Genomic DNA, 15,740 nt, shown 5'->3' with positions numbered 1-15,740 from the left:
TGATCAAGTTAATCCACTACCCTGGACACTGACAGGATTCACTACTTTTGCTCTGGTGTAGAAGTTATTACTCAACCATTGCCTTAGTCTAAATACAGCTTTTTCCTTCCTGTGTGAATTTCTTTAATAAGAATCATGGATATATTTCCAAACAAAATCTAAGGAACTGAAAACAAAGAACTTCATATTCATTCCTAGATATGCAAGTTCTCAAAAAATCTGAAAAATGTTAGTCTCTTTCATTTCCTTTACTTATGCATCCCCTTTCTGCACTGTTTTATCTTCAATTAAAACAATACAATTACTAAATAATAATCCTCTTATCTGGGAAATGCACATTAAAGTTTGGTGGCTTATCCTCACCATTCTCTAAGAAATGGGAGAAAAGATGACATTCTGAAGGAGTAGGTGTAGAAAGAAGACTAAAACAATCACTGCAATAACTCATTTTCTCCTTCACTATTACATGACAATAAAGACATGACTTACTTCCTGTGGGAATCAAATCTCTGTCTGGTATGAACAACTTGTATCCATAATGCTTTTCCAGCATATCTGGTAGAATCTCAAGAGCAAATCTTTCTTCTTCTCCAGTTTCTTGATTCCACTGGTCAGGATCCACTTTGGTATAAGACAGATATGCATCATAATCTTTGTTGTCTAAGGAAAGAGGGAAATTAAGTTAGTTTATTCCTTATTCTAGCAGTTTTCCCAGATATTTCCCCAGGTATTATTTCTGGGAGAATTTTCCAGGAAGAAGAAATGGTTTAGATAAAATAGCAAGCTTTCACCCAGTCTCCAGATATGCATCCATTCAGCTTTCCTGTTTCACCTGGTATGGATAATTCTTAGTTACACAGATACAAGGAAGGAGAGCTCCACATCCATAGACAGAAGTCAGTTTATGTAAGAATCTGGATGAAGGAAATCCATTGAATTTCAAGGTGACAGCTCATGAGCACAAAATTCAAAAGCCACTGAGAAGAATTTGCATTCTTCTCTAGCATAAAAGGAGAATGAAGAGCATGGAAATAATTAGGCTAATATGTAAATGTCTCTGCTGCATGGTAAAAGCATTTCAGTCTTGCCAGAATTTTACTATAAATTTAGGACTTGAGGCTGAAATGCTCTATATATACATAAAGCATTCCTTGTAAACTCTTTAACTCTCCAGATCTGAAATTATTGCCAAGCTTAAATCTTTCCAGCTTCAGCTCCTGATAATGCAGTTTAAGTTTCTTGAATTCTGTGCACTTAAACTTGCAAATTTAATGTTGCGTTAATGTGCATTTCATTACTTAACAGTGTGTAACTTCAATATGAGAAATAACCATGCCTGTGTTTTAAATGTGCTTGGTGTGCCTACTTGAAAGACTGAATCAAAAGCGCCACCATTAATTTTCATTAGGAGGTCAATAATGCCAAGTGCTCTGGAACTAATTCAGTGGAATAAGAGGTCACGTTTTGACTTTTGTTGTGAAGAAAGCAGAGAAAAATCAATGACAAGAGTAATGAAATGTTAACATCCTTCTAACTCTCTTGACAACATTATGAACAGACTACCCAGAATACCAATTGCTTATAAAAGAGATCTAACTGAATATTCTAAATACTGTGTGTCATAAGTAATGTTATATTCAGTCAGTTCTGACTTCATTTTTGTATTGAGCAACTCTTTTCTTCATTTTACACCTTTTTGTAGTCTGGCAACATTATTTTGAAAAACCTGCCAGCTGTACGGTGGATGGAAAGAGTGTAAATGAAACTAATGGAGCAGTGCTAATCTTGAGCAGTCCTTTCTCCCTTCTGAGGAACCATGTGCACTAATGCTAATTAACATTTGCAGATGACAGAACAAATGTGGTTGTATTGTTACTACTTTTAAACTTTCTAAACCCATGAAGTGGCCATGTGCACATTCTGTGCCCCGCACATCTTCTGTGGGATATTATCTATTAGATAGTTATATCCACAGAAAAAAAACAAACAAAACAAATTGAAAAAGCAAAACAGAAAACCAATCCAAAACAACAGCAAAAAAAGAAAAAAAAAAAAAAAAAAAAAAAAAAAAGGAAACTAGGCAAAAGAGAAGCACTGACTTTTATAGGTCCCACTTTCCAGGATTTTTTGGGAGTATTTCTGAAAACACGTCCTTTAATAACAGACAAGCACCTCCTGCCTTTGATAATACCTTAAGACTAATTTGATCAAGCATAATATAGAGGGGCATCCACTGCAGGTGTTTCTGCAGTAAGACAGTGTTTACCCAGCAGAAGAGTTAGCACACAGTGGGGTCAATAAGTATATGGGGAGATTATTACAACTGACAAAATGCTGGTGCTGCAATGACATATTCTATTGTCACCTCATTAATGGTCATAGCCATGGTACATGCTTGAGACAAGTGCTGGTCTGTTCAAAGGCTTTGAGTAAAGATGAGAATGCATAATTTCTCAGAGATTAATAATAAGAAATAATGCAGAATTCAAACAGTTTTAAAGGCTGAGTGTTGCCTGTTAAGATACAAACACATTCTTACTTGGAGGGGATTATTTGTGCTATGACATTGTTTTATTGCATATGCAAATACTGCACTTAGCATTTATCCGAAGTACATGTTTGTCATATCATGGAGACTCCGGCATCTCCACTAACTACAGCTGCATCATCCTGTATTGCAGGAAAGATATCTTTCCCTCCTAGTTTTATGAGTATTTGTAGGGCAAAGAATAGTTGGGGTCTAGGGTATATCTGCAGAGATGAGTTCAGGCATCAGGCACGGGGAAGCTCTGGATATGTTCATCACAAAGAGGTCAAATGCAGCTTGTGCTCAAGGTGTGATGTATTCAGCCCACAAATGTCTCAGCTAGCCCCAAACCACTAGTACTGCAAGACTCCAGGCAAAATAGTCTCTGAGTTATAAACTGTCCTACCATTTCAACCATCCTATGGAGCTGAAAAGGAGAAGTTTGTAAGTGAGCAATGGTCATGGAGCTACACTCAGCCACAGATATAGATAGACCTTAGGGGTAAACACTGAGGGTCAAATCTCATCTTCATTAATAACACACAGAAGGATTACTTCACTTAGTGGCCCAGGTTTCTAGGCAAAGCACATGTTGCATCATTGGAACATGCAATTTGTAATCCTGCCCATTCTTAGTGGTACTCATCTAAATGCAGAGTGCGCTGTCATACTCCCTGTAACTTTCTACAATGTTAATCCAACAGAAGTGATATAAATTTTTAGGGGATGAAGCTGTAAATGCTTCTTGTTATTCCAAGGATGTGCTCAGCAGCAGTCACTTAAAGGCTCAGTGTAAGCATAAAATGAAACCCAGACTCTATATGCATCTACTTTTTCACATGCAAATGGGATCTTTGGGTAAGTAAATTGCTATCAGACATATAAGAACTCATCTGTATGCATGCTCTCTTAACAGCTACACATGAAGAAATGATAAGCTGGTGCCTACAGAAAGAAAGATAAAACTTCCTCTTCTACAGGGACCATGAAACACATTTAACATCAAATTTGCATTATAGATGTGTGTGTCTTCTAATGATTTACATGTTACACTGCAAGAGGTCAGCAGTTTGGGCCTTTGAGGGTTTATTAAACACGGAAAATATTTCTGCTAATGGGGGACAGAAAAATCATCATGAAAAATTAAAAAAAAATAAAAAGCCAAAAAACTTTCTAGAGTAATTTTTTTTTTTTTTTTCTTATCAGCCATATTCAAGCCAGTGATAAATTCTGACTTTTAGCTGGTATTATACATTTTAGCACAGGACAGATTAAGAGATTAGCTCATGGTTACCTTCACAAGGAGAAATCCCACAATGTTGTATTTCATAATGAGCCTTATCTCAATGAAGCTCTAAGACCTAGATGATGAAGTCAGCTCATGCGTCTGTGCATCCTGAAATTCTCAGAGCAGTTTGCAGTGCTTTCAGAAACATTCAGCGCAGTGGAGGCAGCTGACCATGCACAGGCTGCTCCACAGCTCGGCGTAGCCTGCAAGGCTGGGCAAATCTTCCATTTCCGGATCAGCAGGGAACTGCACAGCTGATTCCTCTCCTTCAGCAGAGCACATGCTCTCCTCTTAAATACTCAGATATTAATACAGGAGTTAGGAGAAATGTACTGATTTAACTCAGTGTTTCAGGATTCCAAGGGGAGCTTTGGAAATAGGAGATTGGGTCCTTCCAAATGCTGCAGGGAGCTGGAGTCAAACTGATACAGGAAACTTTTGTCTTAAAAAAACATGCTATGTTCAGGAAAGGTTACAAAGAACCGTTCAAAATTTCTCAGAGACTGTAGCTGCTTTAAAATTATGGCATTTCTTAATCTGTATTTGCTTCACTATCTTGGGTGCTACATTTAATGTATACATTGGGATAGTGGTTATCCTTAATATAATGAAAAAAATGTCATTTAATGCTGAGTTGAATAAAACACTCAAATCCTAGGTCTTTCAAAATACTTATACTTTTCCTCACACTATTTACTGTTGCTGATGCAACATTTTCTATTATTTTTAAATGTCAAACCCTTTTAATGTTAATAAAAATTAAGAACTTCCCACACAATTTTTTCCATGGCATGGTATATTTTAAATGTAGCATTCCTCGTGATAGTTCATATTCTTGTGCAAGTGAGCGATGTTGAATTGTATGGGAGTCTCTTTCTAGTTTACATCTGAACTTTTTAACCTATAACAATCTCTTAGTTTGAAATCCAAAGATGGTCTTGGTAATATTTTATTTTTAAAGATATGTATATAACATAAATTACACATGCACTTTAGATGCTGTGAAATAGGAAGAGAGAAATAAGAAGGAATTTTCCTTTGAATTAGGACATTTCATGTACAGAATCTAGAAAATCCCATATTTAGTGGAGACATAAATTGAGTTTTTATTGTTTGAATTGCATTTCAGATGTAAATAAACAGCATAAACAAGAAGAGTTAAAAGAAACAGTTTTCCAGCAATAAAATTTTAATTAAATAAGAGAAAAATCCCTTTTTGTAACCAGTAATGTTGAGAAAGAAGAGAGCTGCATTTTTCTAAGGTGATTTTAATAGAATTTTAAATTGATATTCATAGAGCAGGATTTCTTATCGTCACAATTTGCCAATAGCCAATAAGAATATATAAACGAGTGGTGAGACTGCTACTGCAAACTTATTTGTGCATCCCCAGGGAAAGTTCAGTAATTGCAAAGTCACTAACTTCAGCAGTAATTTCAGTCTAGCTATACCTGCATAGCATAATCATTAACACAAGTGCTTAGGTGGTGCTTAAACCAATGGTAAAAGTTATATTTAAAAGTTAATAACTTAGTCACACAGAAACCTGAAGAATCTTAAAGCCCTGGCATTCCTCACTGCTTGAGAGTTTCCCTGGGATGAAACCCAGGAAATCACTAAGAAGTATTTCTTACCTGCTCTTGTCCTGGACAGTTAATAAGATATTATCTGGGCATTCCCCTAGGTTCATCCATGAACCCTGCTAGTCTTTTGCAGCTAAATAATAGCAAGGACAAAATCATGATTACATAAGGACTCCCAGGTGCAACAGGAACTACAAGGAAGAACCAGTTTCATCAGTCTCCTAATTTGAACATTGATTTGCTTTCCCTCAGCAAGAAGCAGAAATTCATCTCTCATGAAAGGGCAAACAGCCTAGCCAAGAAACATTACGGATGTCATGTACCAAATCCAAACAAGATTTCCGGAACTGAGAGAGCTCAGCAGTGGCACACTTTAATCTTATGAGATTTATTTCTTTATTTCCTTATTTCAACAGTGTGGTGGAAAACAAACAAACAAACAAACAAACAAGCAGCCACTTTCCCTCTTCCAGAACTGAAACCCCCCAGGCCTGGGCCCAGTGGCCTTCCCTGTACAGAGCTGCATAGAGGCTGTGGCTTCCTTCAATTCAACAAGGTTTCCATGGCAAAGAAAGCTGAGAAGATTGAGGACACCACAATGAGCCCCTGCCTAATATTTTAGAAACAGCTGATGGAACCTAAAGGTACCAAGGGTCATTGTGAAGGCTATCATTTCAGCTCTTAAATAAAACTTCCACTTTCTAGCTATCAGTTTCCTACAGCCTTTTTTTCTTGAGCCTAAAGCTTAACTTCTTTTCTTTACAACAATTTTAGTCAGGTTTTGTCTTCAATTACTACTTGTTTTTTGTCAGCCTCCTAGTGAAAAATTTCTTCCTCTTTTTTTTTTTTCAAGATTGTGCTCACCTTTGCTTATTAATTCCTTGATAAAAATTGCCACCAGTTTAAAAGCTTAAAAATCTACCCAGGCACTGGAAGCAGCAGATACCTATAAACTGTTTCTACTATTAGCTGTAACATATGGTCTTGCTTCTGAAACTAGAATCTAAACCAAAAGCACATGCACAAGTTTTTGAGTATGTTTGCCTATCTGACCATGTCCAATGGTTTTTAACCTATCACCCATAGACTTCAAGATTTATCCATAATGTAAATTAAAACTAGCATACAGTCATTCACATATGCACTGGAACATCTCAGACCTTGAAATGGAAAAAAAAAAAAAAAAAAAAAAAAAAAAAAAAAAAAAAAGTCAAAGCCAACTATTTTGGTGACTTTAAGCCTCCTATCCACTCTGAAGCAGGATCATAACTGCACTACTGAAAGAAGTGACTCCTCTCCACCCTCACTGTGGCTGATTTGGCTGTCATGCCTCAGGACTGATCCTTGCACAATTTGATGAGCAGGAAAAGTAAAAGGAGAAAGTTGTCCCAGGTAAAACAGTGGGAAAATTTCCACTTATTTTAGGGTGCCTGAAAGTCAGCTTATACCTAGATAAGGAGCAGGTTTCTATACAGTAATAATATCTCTTTTTATACAATTAGCTTTTAAGGTCATGGAGTGCAAGCTAGAAAGAAGACAGGGCATGTGTTGATCTCAGGTACTTGTAAATGGTTATTTACATTTTCACTCTGTCAGTTAAAGTACAATACTTATTTTCATAAAGTAATTTAACAACTGAGAACAGCAAGAGAAGTTCCTTGGAAAGTAAAAAATACACAAAAAGCCACTGCTAAAAAGCTACAGAAAATGAACATGGTATAAAATATATTTTGTTGGAGCTCAATGTACAACAAAACAGAATAAATCATCACTTCTAAAAGTGGCTTTCAATAATATCATTTTAGTCCCTAAAGTGTGCTTTATGGACAAGGCTTTTTAAAATAAGCTTTTAAGTTTAAAGCCGCAAAGCTAAAAAGGTTACTTGACATTTGACAAAGGTTAGCCCTCAGAAGTCCCCAGTGAAGGATCCATTTCTGCAAATGTTGTTGTTTTCAGAACAGTCAGGACATTTCTTTGTTTACATTGCACTTCAAGCTATCATCTTTACTGCGTATGCAGAGAGATCTTGAGATGGATTTTTCCTCTTAAACAGATTTGGGAGTTTCTGGCCACCAAACCGGTAGTGGTGAGTTTATGGCTCAGAGATGCAAGGTCATGCCAAACACCTGCAGGTAAAAAAAGCTGCTCCTTTGCCAAGGGTCAGAGTGTTTCTCCTGTCCCTGTGCTCCAGTGACTAGGGGAGCTGTCAGACATTCACAGTCAGGTCCCTGACTGGACAGGGGCACCCTGTGCTCCTGTGCACTGAAAGACAGGTTGTGGTGTCCATCACACCATCCCCTGGCGTGGAGCCAGCTCCCATGCAATTGGAAAACACAGGCATGGAGAGAGAGGAAAAACAGCAATATTATGGTATCCCAAATTATTAGGAAAGTCAGGGAATCAACCACAAAAACATAAAAGGGGGCTTCAATTCCCATTCTCAGGACTGAGCTGCAGTGTCTGCAGGAGAGAGAAAAACAGAAGGAGAGAATCTTGCCCTTAGTCTGAGAAAAAAACACTGGGAAATTCAACAGTGTAAGTTAGAGAAGTGAGGAATCTACAGCTGGGACCACTTCTTTAATCTGCAGTATCCCTACAGAAAGTAATAAATTGAGTTGCATTAGCTGTAATGGTTAAATACTTTGTTTTCAAATCTCACAATTTACCCATGCCTCCCACAAAAATGCGTATGTTAGTTAGCCTCAGAAAAACTGATGTGTTTAAGGCTTGGAAAGGAAAAAGGAATTGTGATGAGATTTGACATCCTGAAGGGCTTGTTCTTTGATCAGGGAAGAAATGAAGCATTGAATTTTAAAAGAGATTTTCAACTGAAAATTTTAATTGGACCTCACCTATAAAGTGTTTCAAATCCTCTCTGGGTACAATGCAGTGCACATAAAAAAAAGACTGTGATATTTTGATGTTTGCTTATCTCCATGCTGTCCTGAAGTATGACAGAACATGGTGTAAATTATGAATAGAACGTGGGCGCTCTGCTGCTGCACTGCAGGAGATGTGGTTAGAATAGGATTTTGGAGTTCAGCATTTTGTGCCTGTCAATAACAAACTAAGCCAAAGGAAGGGATCTCGGTGTATATCTGCAATTTATTTCTGCACAAGGCATGTCTTGGGCTTCTGTAGAACATTTTCTCTCAATCCTCCTTCTTTTGCACAAGTGTAAGTGAAAGAGACAGAGTGAAATGTGCAGCTGCAGTCTCTTCATTAACACAATGGGTTTTCTCCATGCTGTCAGCATACTGAACACAGTAGCAGCTACATGTTTTCATTAGGAATTTGTAAGTAGTATTTTTCTTTTTATCTTGCTGTGGTTAAGCATTCAAGCTATCAGTGTTTACCCTGGTCTTCTAAGGAAAATCCATGCTTGACCTTCTTTAACAATGACATTTGCTCAGAAGGATAAACTGAATGGATATTGGCTTTCCTCCTTTTGAATCACAGACCAGTATCCTTTAGAGGTAACTTTTTTTTTATGCTTAAAATCCATGATTCATGTATTGCTGTTCACAACCAACCAATGTTTGGGATGGGACAAGAGAGAGAGGCAAGAGTACAACACCTGGCAGAGTGAGTCCTCAAATGAATTGGAAATACTTGAGATAATGATAAATAACAACTATAAAAGCAAGAATTACTGATGCTAAGGGAGGAAATAATAAATTACATCTATTTAAACAGTTATTATTTTAAGTGTTTATTTCTGCATATTCTAATATGACTATTATTAAATCCACATAATTTATGGAAGTAAGCATGCCCATTTAAAATAGCAGCTGCTTTGTGGATAGGAGAGGATCTCAGCTTCTGTAGAAAAAGGTGTCTGCCAAAATCCTCCATGACTCACAGTCCCTCTGGGCCTCAGTTTCCTCCTTGGTAAAATAAATAAAATAACCTGACTTTTTCCTCACTGAGCTGCTACATTAATGCCTCTTTTTGTAAATCCCGTAGAAGATTACAAAATGTTCTGGTGTTCTTTGGCTTGTTGTTCTGAAAGAGCATTTTCTATTTTGAATCTTTGTGCATTTTTAGATGGGAGGCAGAAATGGGTCATTCCCCAGTGATTTTATTATGGAAGTCTTATGTAAGGACCTGTGATTCTGCAACTGCTCTTTTCCTTATCAGTGACAGATTTAGCCATCACTTGTTTATCAGTACATATTTATTTTAATATATCACAGTGGCTTCTGCCTACAGGCTATTATCTTGACCTGTAAAAAAACCTTTTATTAGTATTTCTGTAGGAAAAAAGGTCCTGTCACCAAAGACTTAGTAGTAGCTCAAAACATCAGAAACTCTGACCCAAGAAAGCAAATCTAATTAATCAGAGCCTGCAGCTCAACCCAGTTTGCTGTTCAACAACAATTTTGATTAGTAAGGCTAGAGGCAAAGATGGCCTTTTCCTTCAGTCCTTAAAAAGGTAAAATGAAAATGCATGTATATGTTTGACAGAGCTAGTGCATACATTGTGGATTACTTTTGTTTAGACTGGATGTCCTTGAATCACAGAATAACTTTAATGACCATTTGCAGCCTGCTCAGTGATTAAGTAAATTAACTCAAGCAAAGGAATACTGGGTACATTCCCAAACACTCAGTACAGTTTATTGAAACTAATCAGTTTAAACAAGCAGTAAATTGAGATACACTTCAACCTCTACCTATCTGTTGAATACAATTAGGGAAAACACCCCCTTGCTCACAGAGAAGTAAAGCTGGCTTTCAGTACTGACAGAAAGTGAAAATCTTTAATGTACAGATGCTGGCAATTTACATTCAGTGTTGGGAGTAAAAATCTAAAAGACATGGATGTCTTCTGGAGCTCCAGAGAGCAGCACATACATCAGCTCAGCAGTGACTGTGCTTATGTGCTGTATGAAGAATGCATATTCAAGTCAGCACCTAAAATTGCAGTTGTTACAACATCTTGAACTGAAATGAAATTTGGGCCTTGGTTGAGAGAAATAAAAGAGATATTCTTAGAAAGTAAGAAATGTGCTAAGAATCTGCCTTACCTCCATCTAGTTCTTCAGCTCCAAAATGATTTCTGTAGAAGAGCATAATCTCTATCTTGTAACACTTGTAGATAGTCACTAAACAAACAAGCAGCAGCAGAATAGCACCAAGCCCACCAGCAAGCTCAACTGTGTACATCAGCTCTGCAAAGAATTACAAAACGCAGTAACAACCACATTCCAAACCACAGAAAGATTAGCAGCAGACCTTGCATTTCTGTCAAATATTAAAATAAAATAATGAATGATGAGTTATTTATGTATTTATTTCATTATAAAGCTCTTGAATTAATACCTAATTGATGGGGGTTTTATTCTTCAATAAGATGTTTTTCTCCTCTGATACACTATATGAATTGCTCATTTAAAAAATAAATTTTGCTGGGGATGTGTGTGTGTATGTGTGTGTGTGTGTTTGTCTATGAGTATATGCATATATTTTGTAACTCCCTTCCTTTTTTATTTCTGTGGATAGATCACAATTTGCTTTACCTAGACATGTTGCCATTTGACTTATAGTGAAATCAAAGGAAAATGTTTTCTTTTTGAGGACTATAATGCAAAATTAGCTCTTCCTTTATTCTATATACAAACAGGATGTGGGCAAACTGGACAAGATTAAGGATTTTATTTTTTTTTAGCAAAAAAAAATAAAAATTTAAACCTCACAAAACACTTGCGAGATATGAAGACACATTATCCAAGGAACCCTACAACCTCACATCTCAGTTATGTTAATATTTTTAACAGTTTCCCAGAGGTCTGCATTTTATTCTCACTTTCCCCCCCGTGGGCTTAGCTAATGTGTAGACAAAGCAAACAGTCCTGGTTTGTCTGTTATGACATTCCCATTCCCGGTGTCTCTGGTGCTGGATGGTTTGGGATCACCACCATGAAGCTCCATTCCTGAGGACAGGGACTGGTCAGTTGTGGCCACCACAAGTGTCCAGCATCAGCAGTAGAGCCATTTCTCAGGCCAAAGGCAATGTGCCACCATGGATTTTTGCCTCCTTCAGTCTGAAGGAAGCTCACAGAGCTTTGCTACTTTTCATTTGCTCATTGACTGAAAACTGATAGAATCAAAAAAGGAGGGTAGGAGGAGAGTTGCTAACAATTTTGTAATTTGAAATCACTAGATGGCAAGTCTGAAGACCTTCCATGCTTTTTCAAATCACTCAGTTTTGAGGAATGATAAAACACCAGATCTTGGAAATCTAAGATACAGAGTTTGCTTCATAAAAGATCTGTGCCGGAGCAAGTATTATTTTCACAGTGTCCTCTTCAGCTGGGCAGCTTATGTCTGAGTGAAGTAGTGTGGACCTGGAGTAACCTTTTTTTGTGTGTGGTTGTGCAGATTTAATAATCCAGCACAACACAATTCAATTAGAGAAATAAAAGGTTAGAGGAAAAATTGAAAATTGCATTTATTTGACAGCATCTACTGAGAATCACACACCTTATTTTTATTATTATGAGGCAACTGTAAGAAGATTTTACTGCTCTCTAGAAGACACTAAAAGTGTAATAAAATAAAATAAAAAGGCATTTATATTCCATGTCATTCTTTCCAACACTGTGATGGAAGCTCTTTTGTATTAGATATTTTTAAGACTGACATGGTTATTTCAAACTCCCAATACTTTTCTGGTCCAGAGAGTGAAATGTTATTAAAAACATTCGATAAAATATGGTTTGCATAGACAAAAAATGCAGTATTTTAAAATATAAATGGCAATGGAAATTGCACTGGCTTACTATACCCTGTTTATCATTTTGTAACACAGGTGATGCAGCTGTTCAATGGGAACTAGAAGAAAGGCTTTAATATTTCGGGTTGCTAGGCACAAAGTACTCTATTTATGTGCCTGCTGTTATGACTCACTAAAGGCAAAGAAAAACTTTACAACTGGAAAAGAGAAGTTTTTTCTCAACTAATGATTTTTATATTAAATGAAAAGAAATAACTGCAGGTATTCATCTGTTTTCTGTCATTGTGCATGAAATCAGACTAATATAATACATCACTTTTGCCATCAGAGTCTCTCTTAGTTATATGTTTCCCCATAAAGTAAGATTATGCCTTTATGTTTGCTTCAGTAAAATCTATCTGAAAGCACATGAAAGTGTCCTTAATTAGGCCATCAAAGCAAACAACAAAATTCTCTAGCCAGCCTGAAACATATAAGCAATTACCTTTTCATGTGTCGCTGCTGAGCCATCGTGGTGGTACACAGATAAAGTGGCTCTTTCTTAAACAGATTTGTTTGCAAGGGAAGTTTCATGGTCTATTGATCGAACAGAGCGAGCTTGTACTTTCCTCTGTGCTGGACAGCCTCTACCAGCACATGTTCACTCTGTGCTTTGGGTGCAGTTTGTCAGGGGTCAGGGGCACAGAGGGGCAGTGATTAGCCCAGCAGATTGCTGCATCCTTACACCCAGCCCACAAGGTGCCTGAGCTCACCCCAAAGTGCTGGAAGTGGGAAGAGCTGGAAATGGGACAGCCCCATTTGTGCAGCACCGTGGAAGGCAGGGGGATTGGCCTGGGCACAGTGTCAGCAGGCTGATTGTTTTCAGGCCTTGAGTTTGTTTCTCTGCGGGATGCTGAACTGTGCCCTGAAAGGCCACTGGCTGGCTCTGAGATGCCTTAGGGGTTTTAGGAACTGTGTTACTCTGTATTGAGCTGAAATGAAGTGGCAAGAAGCAGAAGGCTCAGTCAGCCCTGCCTCTGCTGTTGGTCCCTCAGGTGACTGAAGCCATTTCACATTTCTGTGCCACGGTTTTCCCAATGTGAACTGGGGAAGGTGCTCTGGCTCCTCCCTAACAGAGCTTACTTCTGAAAAATGCTCTGTGAGTACCAAGGATACTGCTGATGTGTCTGTCAGCAGTTTCAACAGTGGCTGTTAAAGACAAGTTAAAGAGTAGCAGCAAGGCTGCAGCTCATGGTTACCTTCACAATAACACTTTTCTGCTGCTTTATTCTGCCTTTTACAGCGTGATTTGAGCACAGTCGCTGCAGCAGGCATTACACTCACTTTGAAGTGTGATCTATTTTTCCTGCTGAAATTCAAGTTTCCTGTAGTGACTACACTGTAAAAAGATTCCGTTTCATCACAATTCCACATGAGAAGCAAGATATGAGAAGTGCAAACCTTTTAAAATCTACTTAGCCCCAGTGTTGTGTTGCTCAAATTACAGACCCTCCTTAAGGAGCTGAGACTGAATGCAGAAAATAGTAGAGGAAAATTACTCGGCTAACCCTTAGGGCGACAGGCATTCTGTTAAACACAGCAAACGAGCAAGTGCCAGAGAGTTACATCCACAGCACAGCAATCATTTAGTTACAGGCAATTAACAATAGTCTTCCAGTAGCTCAGGAGTAGTTCTACTCCAAGGAAAACACATTGATTGCTGCAGCAGTAGTAGATTGGTTTCTGAATAAATAGCTTCAATTTAAAGCAAGATTTGTAACAAGCATTTTGACCAATGGCTACAATTTTTTTCCTTATCAGGAGGCTTTGGCCAAGCAACTCAGTGAAAGAGACAGCTAATTAAAACAAAGCACATGTCCTCTCCATATATCAACCATATATGGCTTGTAGTAAATGTACTCATTTTATAACTTTTCTTTCCTAATTATTGGACACATTTGTAGGCTATATATTTGATCTTCACCTGGATATAATATTTGATAAACTTCCTTTCACTGTGTCATACAGGTAATTCACTTATCATAACTGAAATTGTAAGAAGAAAGTAAATAAAAGTGTTCTGTCAAAGAATCATATCTTTTGACTTATATCACATGCTTCAGGAGCTTTACATTTAATGATCTGTAAAAATTTAAAATTAATTTTATTCACTAATTAGCTCTCATACATCTGAACTGCTTAGAAAAAGAATTATATTTCAAACATCCCTTTTTTTATTTTTGTGATTTATAACACTTTGAGCACATGTGATTCATAGCTGTAATTCAGTTTCTGAACCTTTTTCAAAATCCAATTACAGTCTATCTAAGGTTTCAATTTTGCAATCACTTACGCAGATTGACCAACTTCATTGACTATAAGTAATCCTTCTGGAAGTCAACAGGACTATTCACAGAGTTTCAGGTTAGCACATAAATAAATCTTTGCAACTTTGTGGCCTAAACTGATTTCCATTCTCTGCTTGTCTTGGATAATTTAACTCACAAAGAGATAGGGTTTTGTTAGAGGCAGTTCTCAGTTTGCTTAGGTATATTATCACAGACTTAAATTATTAAAGGAACCATAAAGATAATAAATATAATTTGGAAGGAGAGAAGGGGCTGCTGTGTTATAGCATGCAGGTTTGGTTATGAATGGGTATGTTTCTTCTAAAGGAAGAATAAAGCTGACTAACACAGGAACACTTGTCTGAGTCTCATTTCAGAGATCCGCCCTAAGCAGTAGGCAGAGTTTAAGCTAGCAACAAAGAAACCCATACTCACAGTTCTAAAATTAAGAAGTATGCTTATTACAGTATTTCTTATGGCACAGCTGTAAAACAAATTATCTTCCCAAAGTATGTGGAACCCCAGCTTTATACAGCATACACATATCCAATACATGTATGTATAAAATCTATTCCCTACTTTTTAGGACTTTTGTTTGCTTGTTTCAGATTGCAAAACAAAATCTGGTTGTGCTAAAGGTACCTAGATGGATATGTGTGAATATCCTATATGGATATCTTATATGGATACTGTTATGAATAATTACTGATTGATTCTGTAGGACAATAGTACTTCTGATAGCAGTAGAAGATGATTTGGGCTACTCATTAGCTTGATTATGAAATAATTTCTTTGCACAAAGTATATGTTTTCTGCCAGCATGGGCCACTCATGCCTGTGGGTTTCTGCAGAACTGACTGAAACTGGCTGAATTTAGTTATGGCTTTCAATATGGTTTTCAGTGCAGTAATTTAATTTTATTTATTCGGACTACTTTCTTTATTTTTTATAACAATAAATAATATATGTTCCTGATTCCCTTATGAAAAAGAACTAGTCAGGTTTGGGATTATATATACATAAGCATATATGTGTGCAAATGCAACACAGGGATCTTTTTAATCTATTCATTAGTATGGCAGAAAACATATCTGAGCCTTGGTGCTGTTGGATTTCCAGTGTTATTAGGAGATAGTACATTATTATAATAGAAGTATGTTCTTACTGATGGCATTTTTATTTCTACTGAGAAGTGCAGGATACCTGTTCCCAGTAGGAGAGTAATTACACTGACTATCTCCAACAGTATGTTAGCCCAAAGGAGAATAAGGTTGGG

At 37.2% G+C, this 15,740-nt stretch overlaps 1 protein-coding gene across 4 annotated transcripts in view; it reads right to left on the bottom strand.

The window, feature by feature from the left end:
* The window catches only part of IL1RAPL1 (interleukin 1 receptor accessory protein like 1), a 676,860-nt gene that overhangs the window by 13,718 nt on the left and 647,402 nt on the right, over positions 1-15,740 (bottom strand). For all 4 annotated transcript variants that reach the window (XM_072934853.1, XM_072934849.1, XM_072934841.1 and 1 more), the window contains 2 exons: positions 10,429-10,572; positions 490-660 (listed from right to left, as the gene is read on the bottom strand). In XM_072934853.1, coding sequence (XP_072790954.1) covers positions 490-660; positions 10,429-10,572 — 315 coding nt within the window. The remainder of the gene's footprint in view (positions 1-489; positions 661-10,428; positions 10,573-15,740) is intronic.

Source organism: Taeniopygia guttata, chromosome 1, assembly GCF_048771995.1.
Source record: "Taeniopygia guttata chromosome 1, bTaeGut7.mat, whole genome shotgun sequence".
NCBI classification, from domain to species: domain Eukaryota; kingdom Metazoa; phylum Chordata; class Aves; order Passeriformes; family Estrildidae; genus Taeniopygia; species Taeniopygia guttata.
Note: the sequence above shows the minus strand (reverse complement) of the source record. Positions and strands in the feature narration are given on the sequence as shown.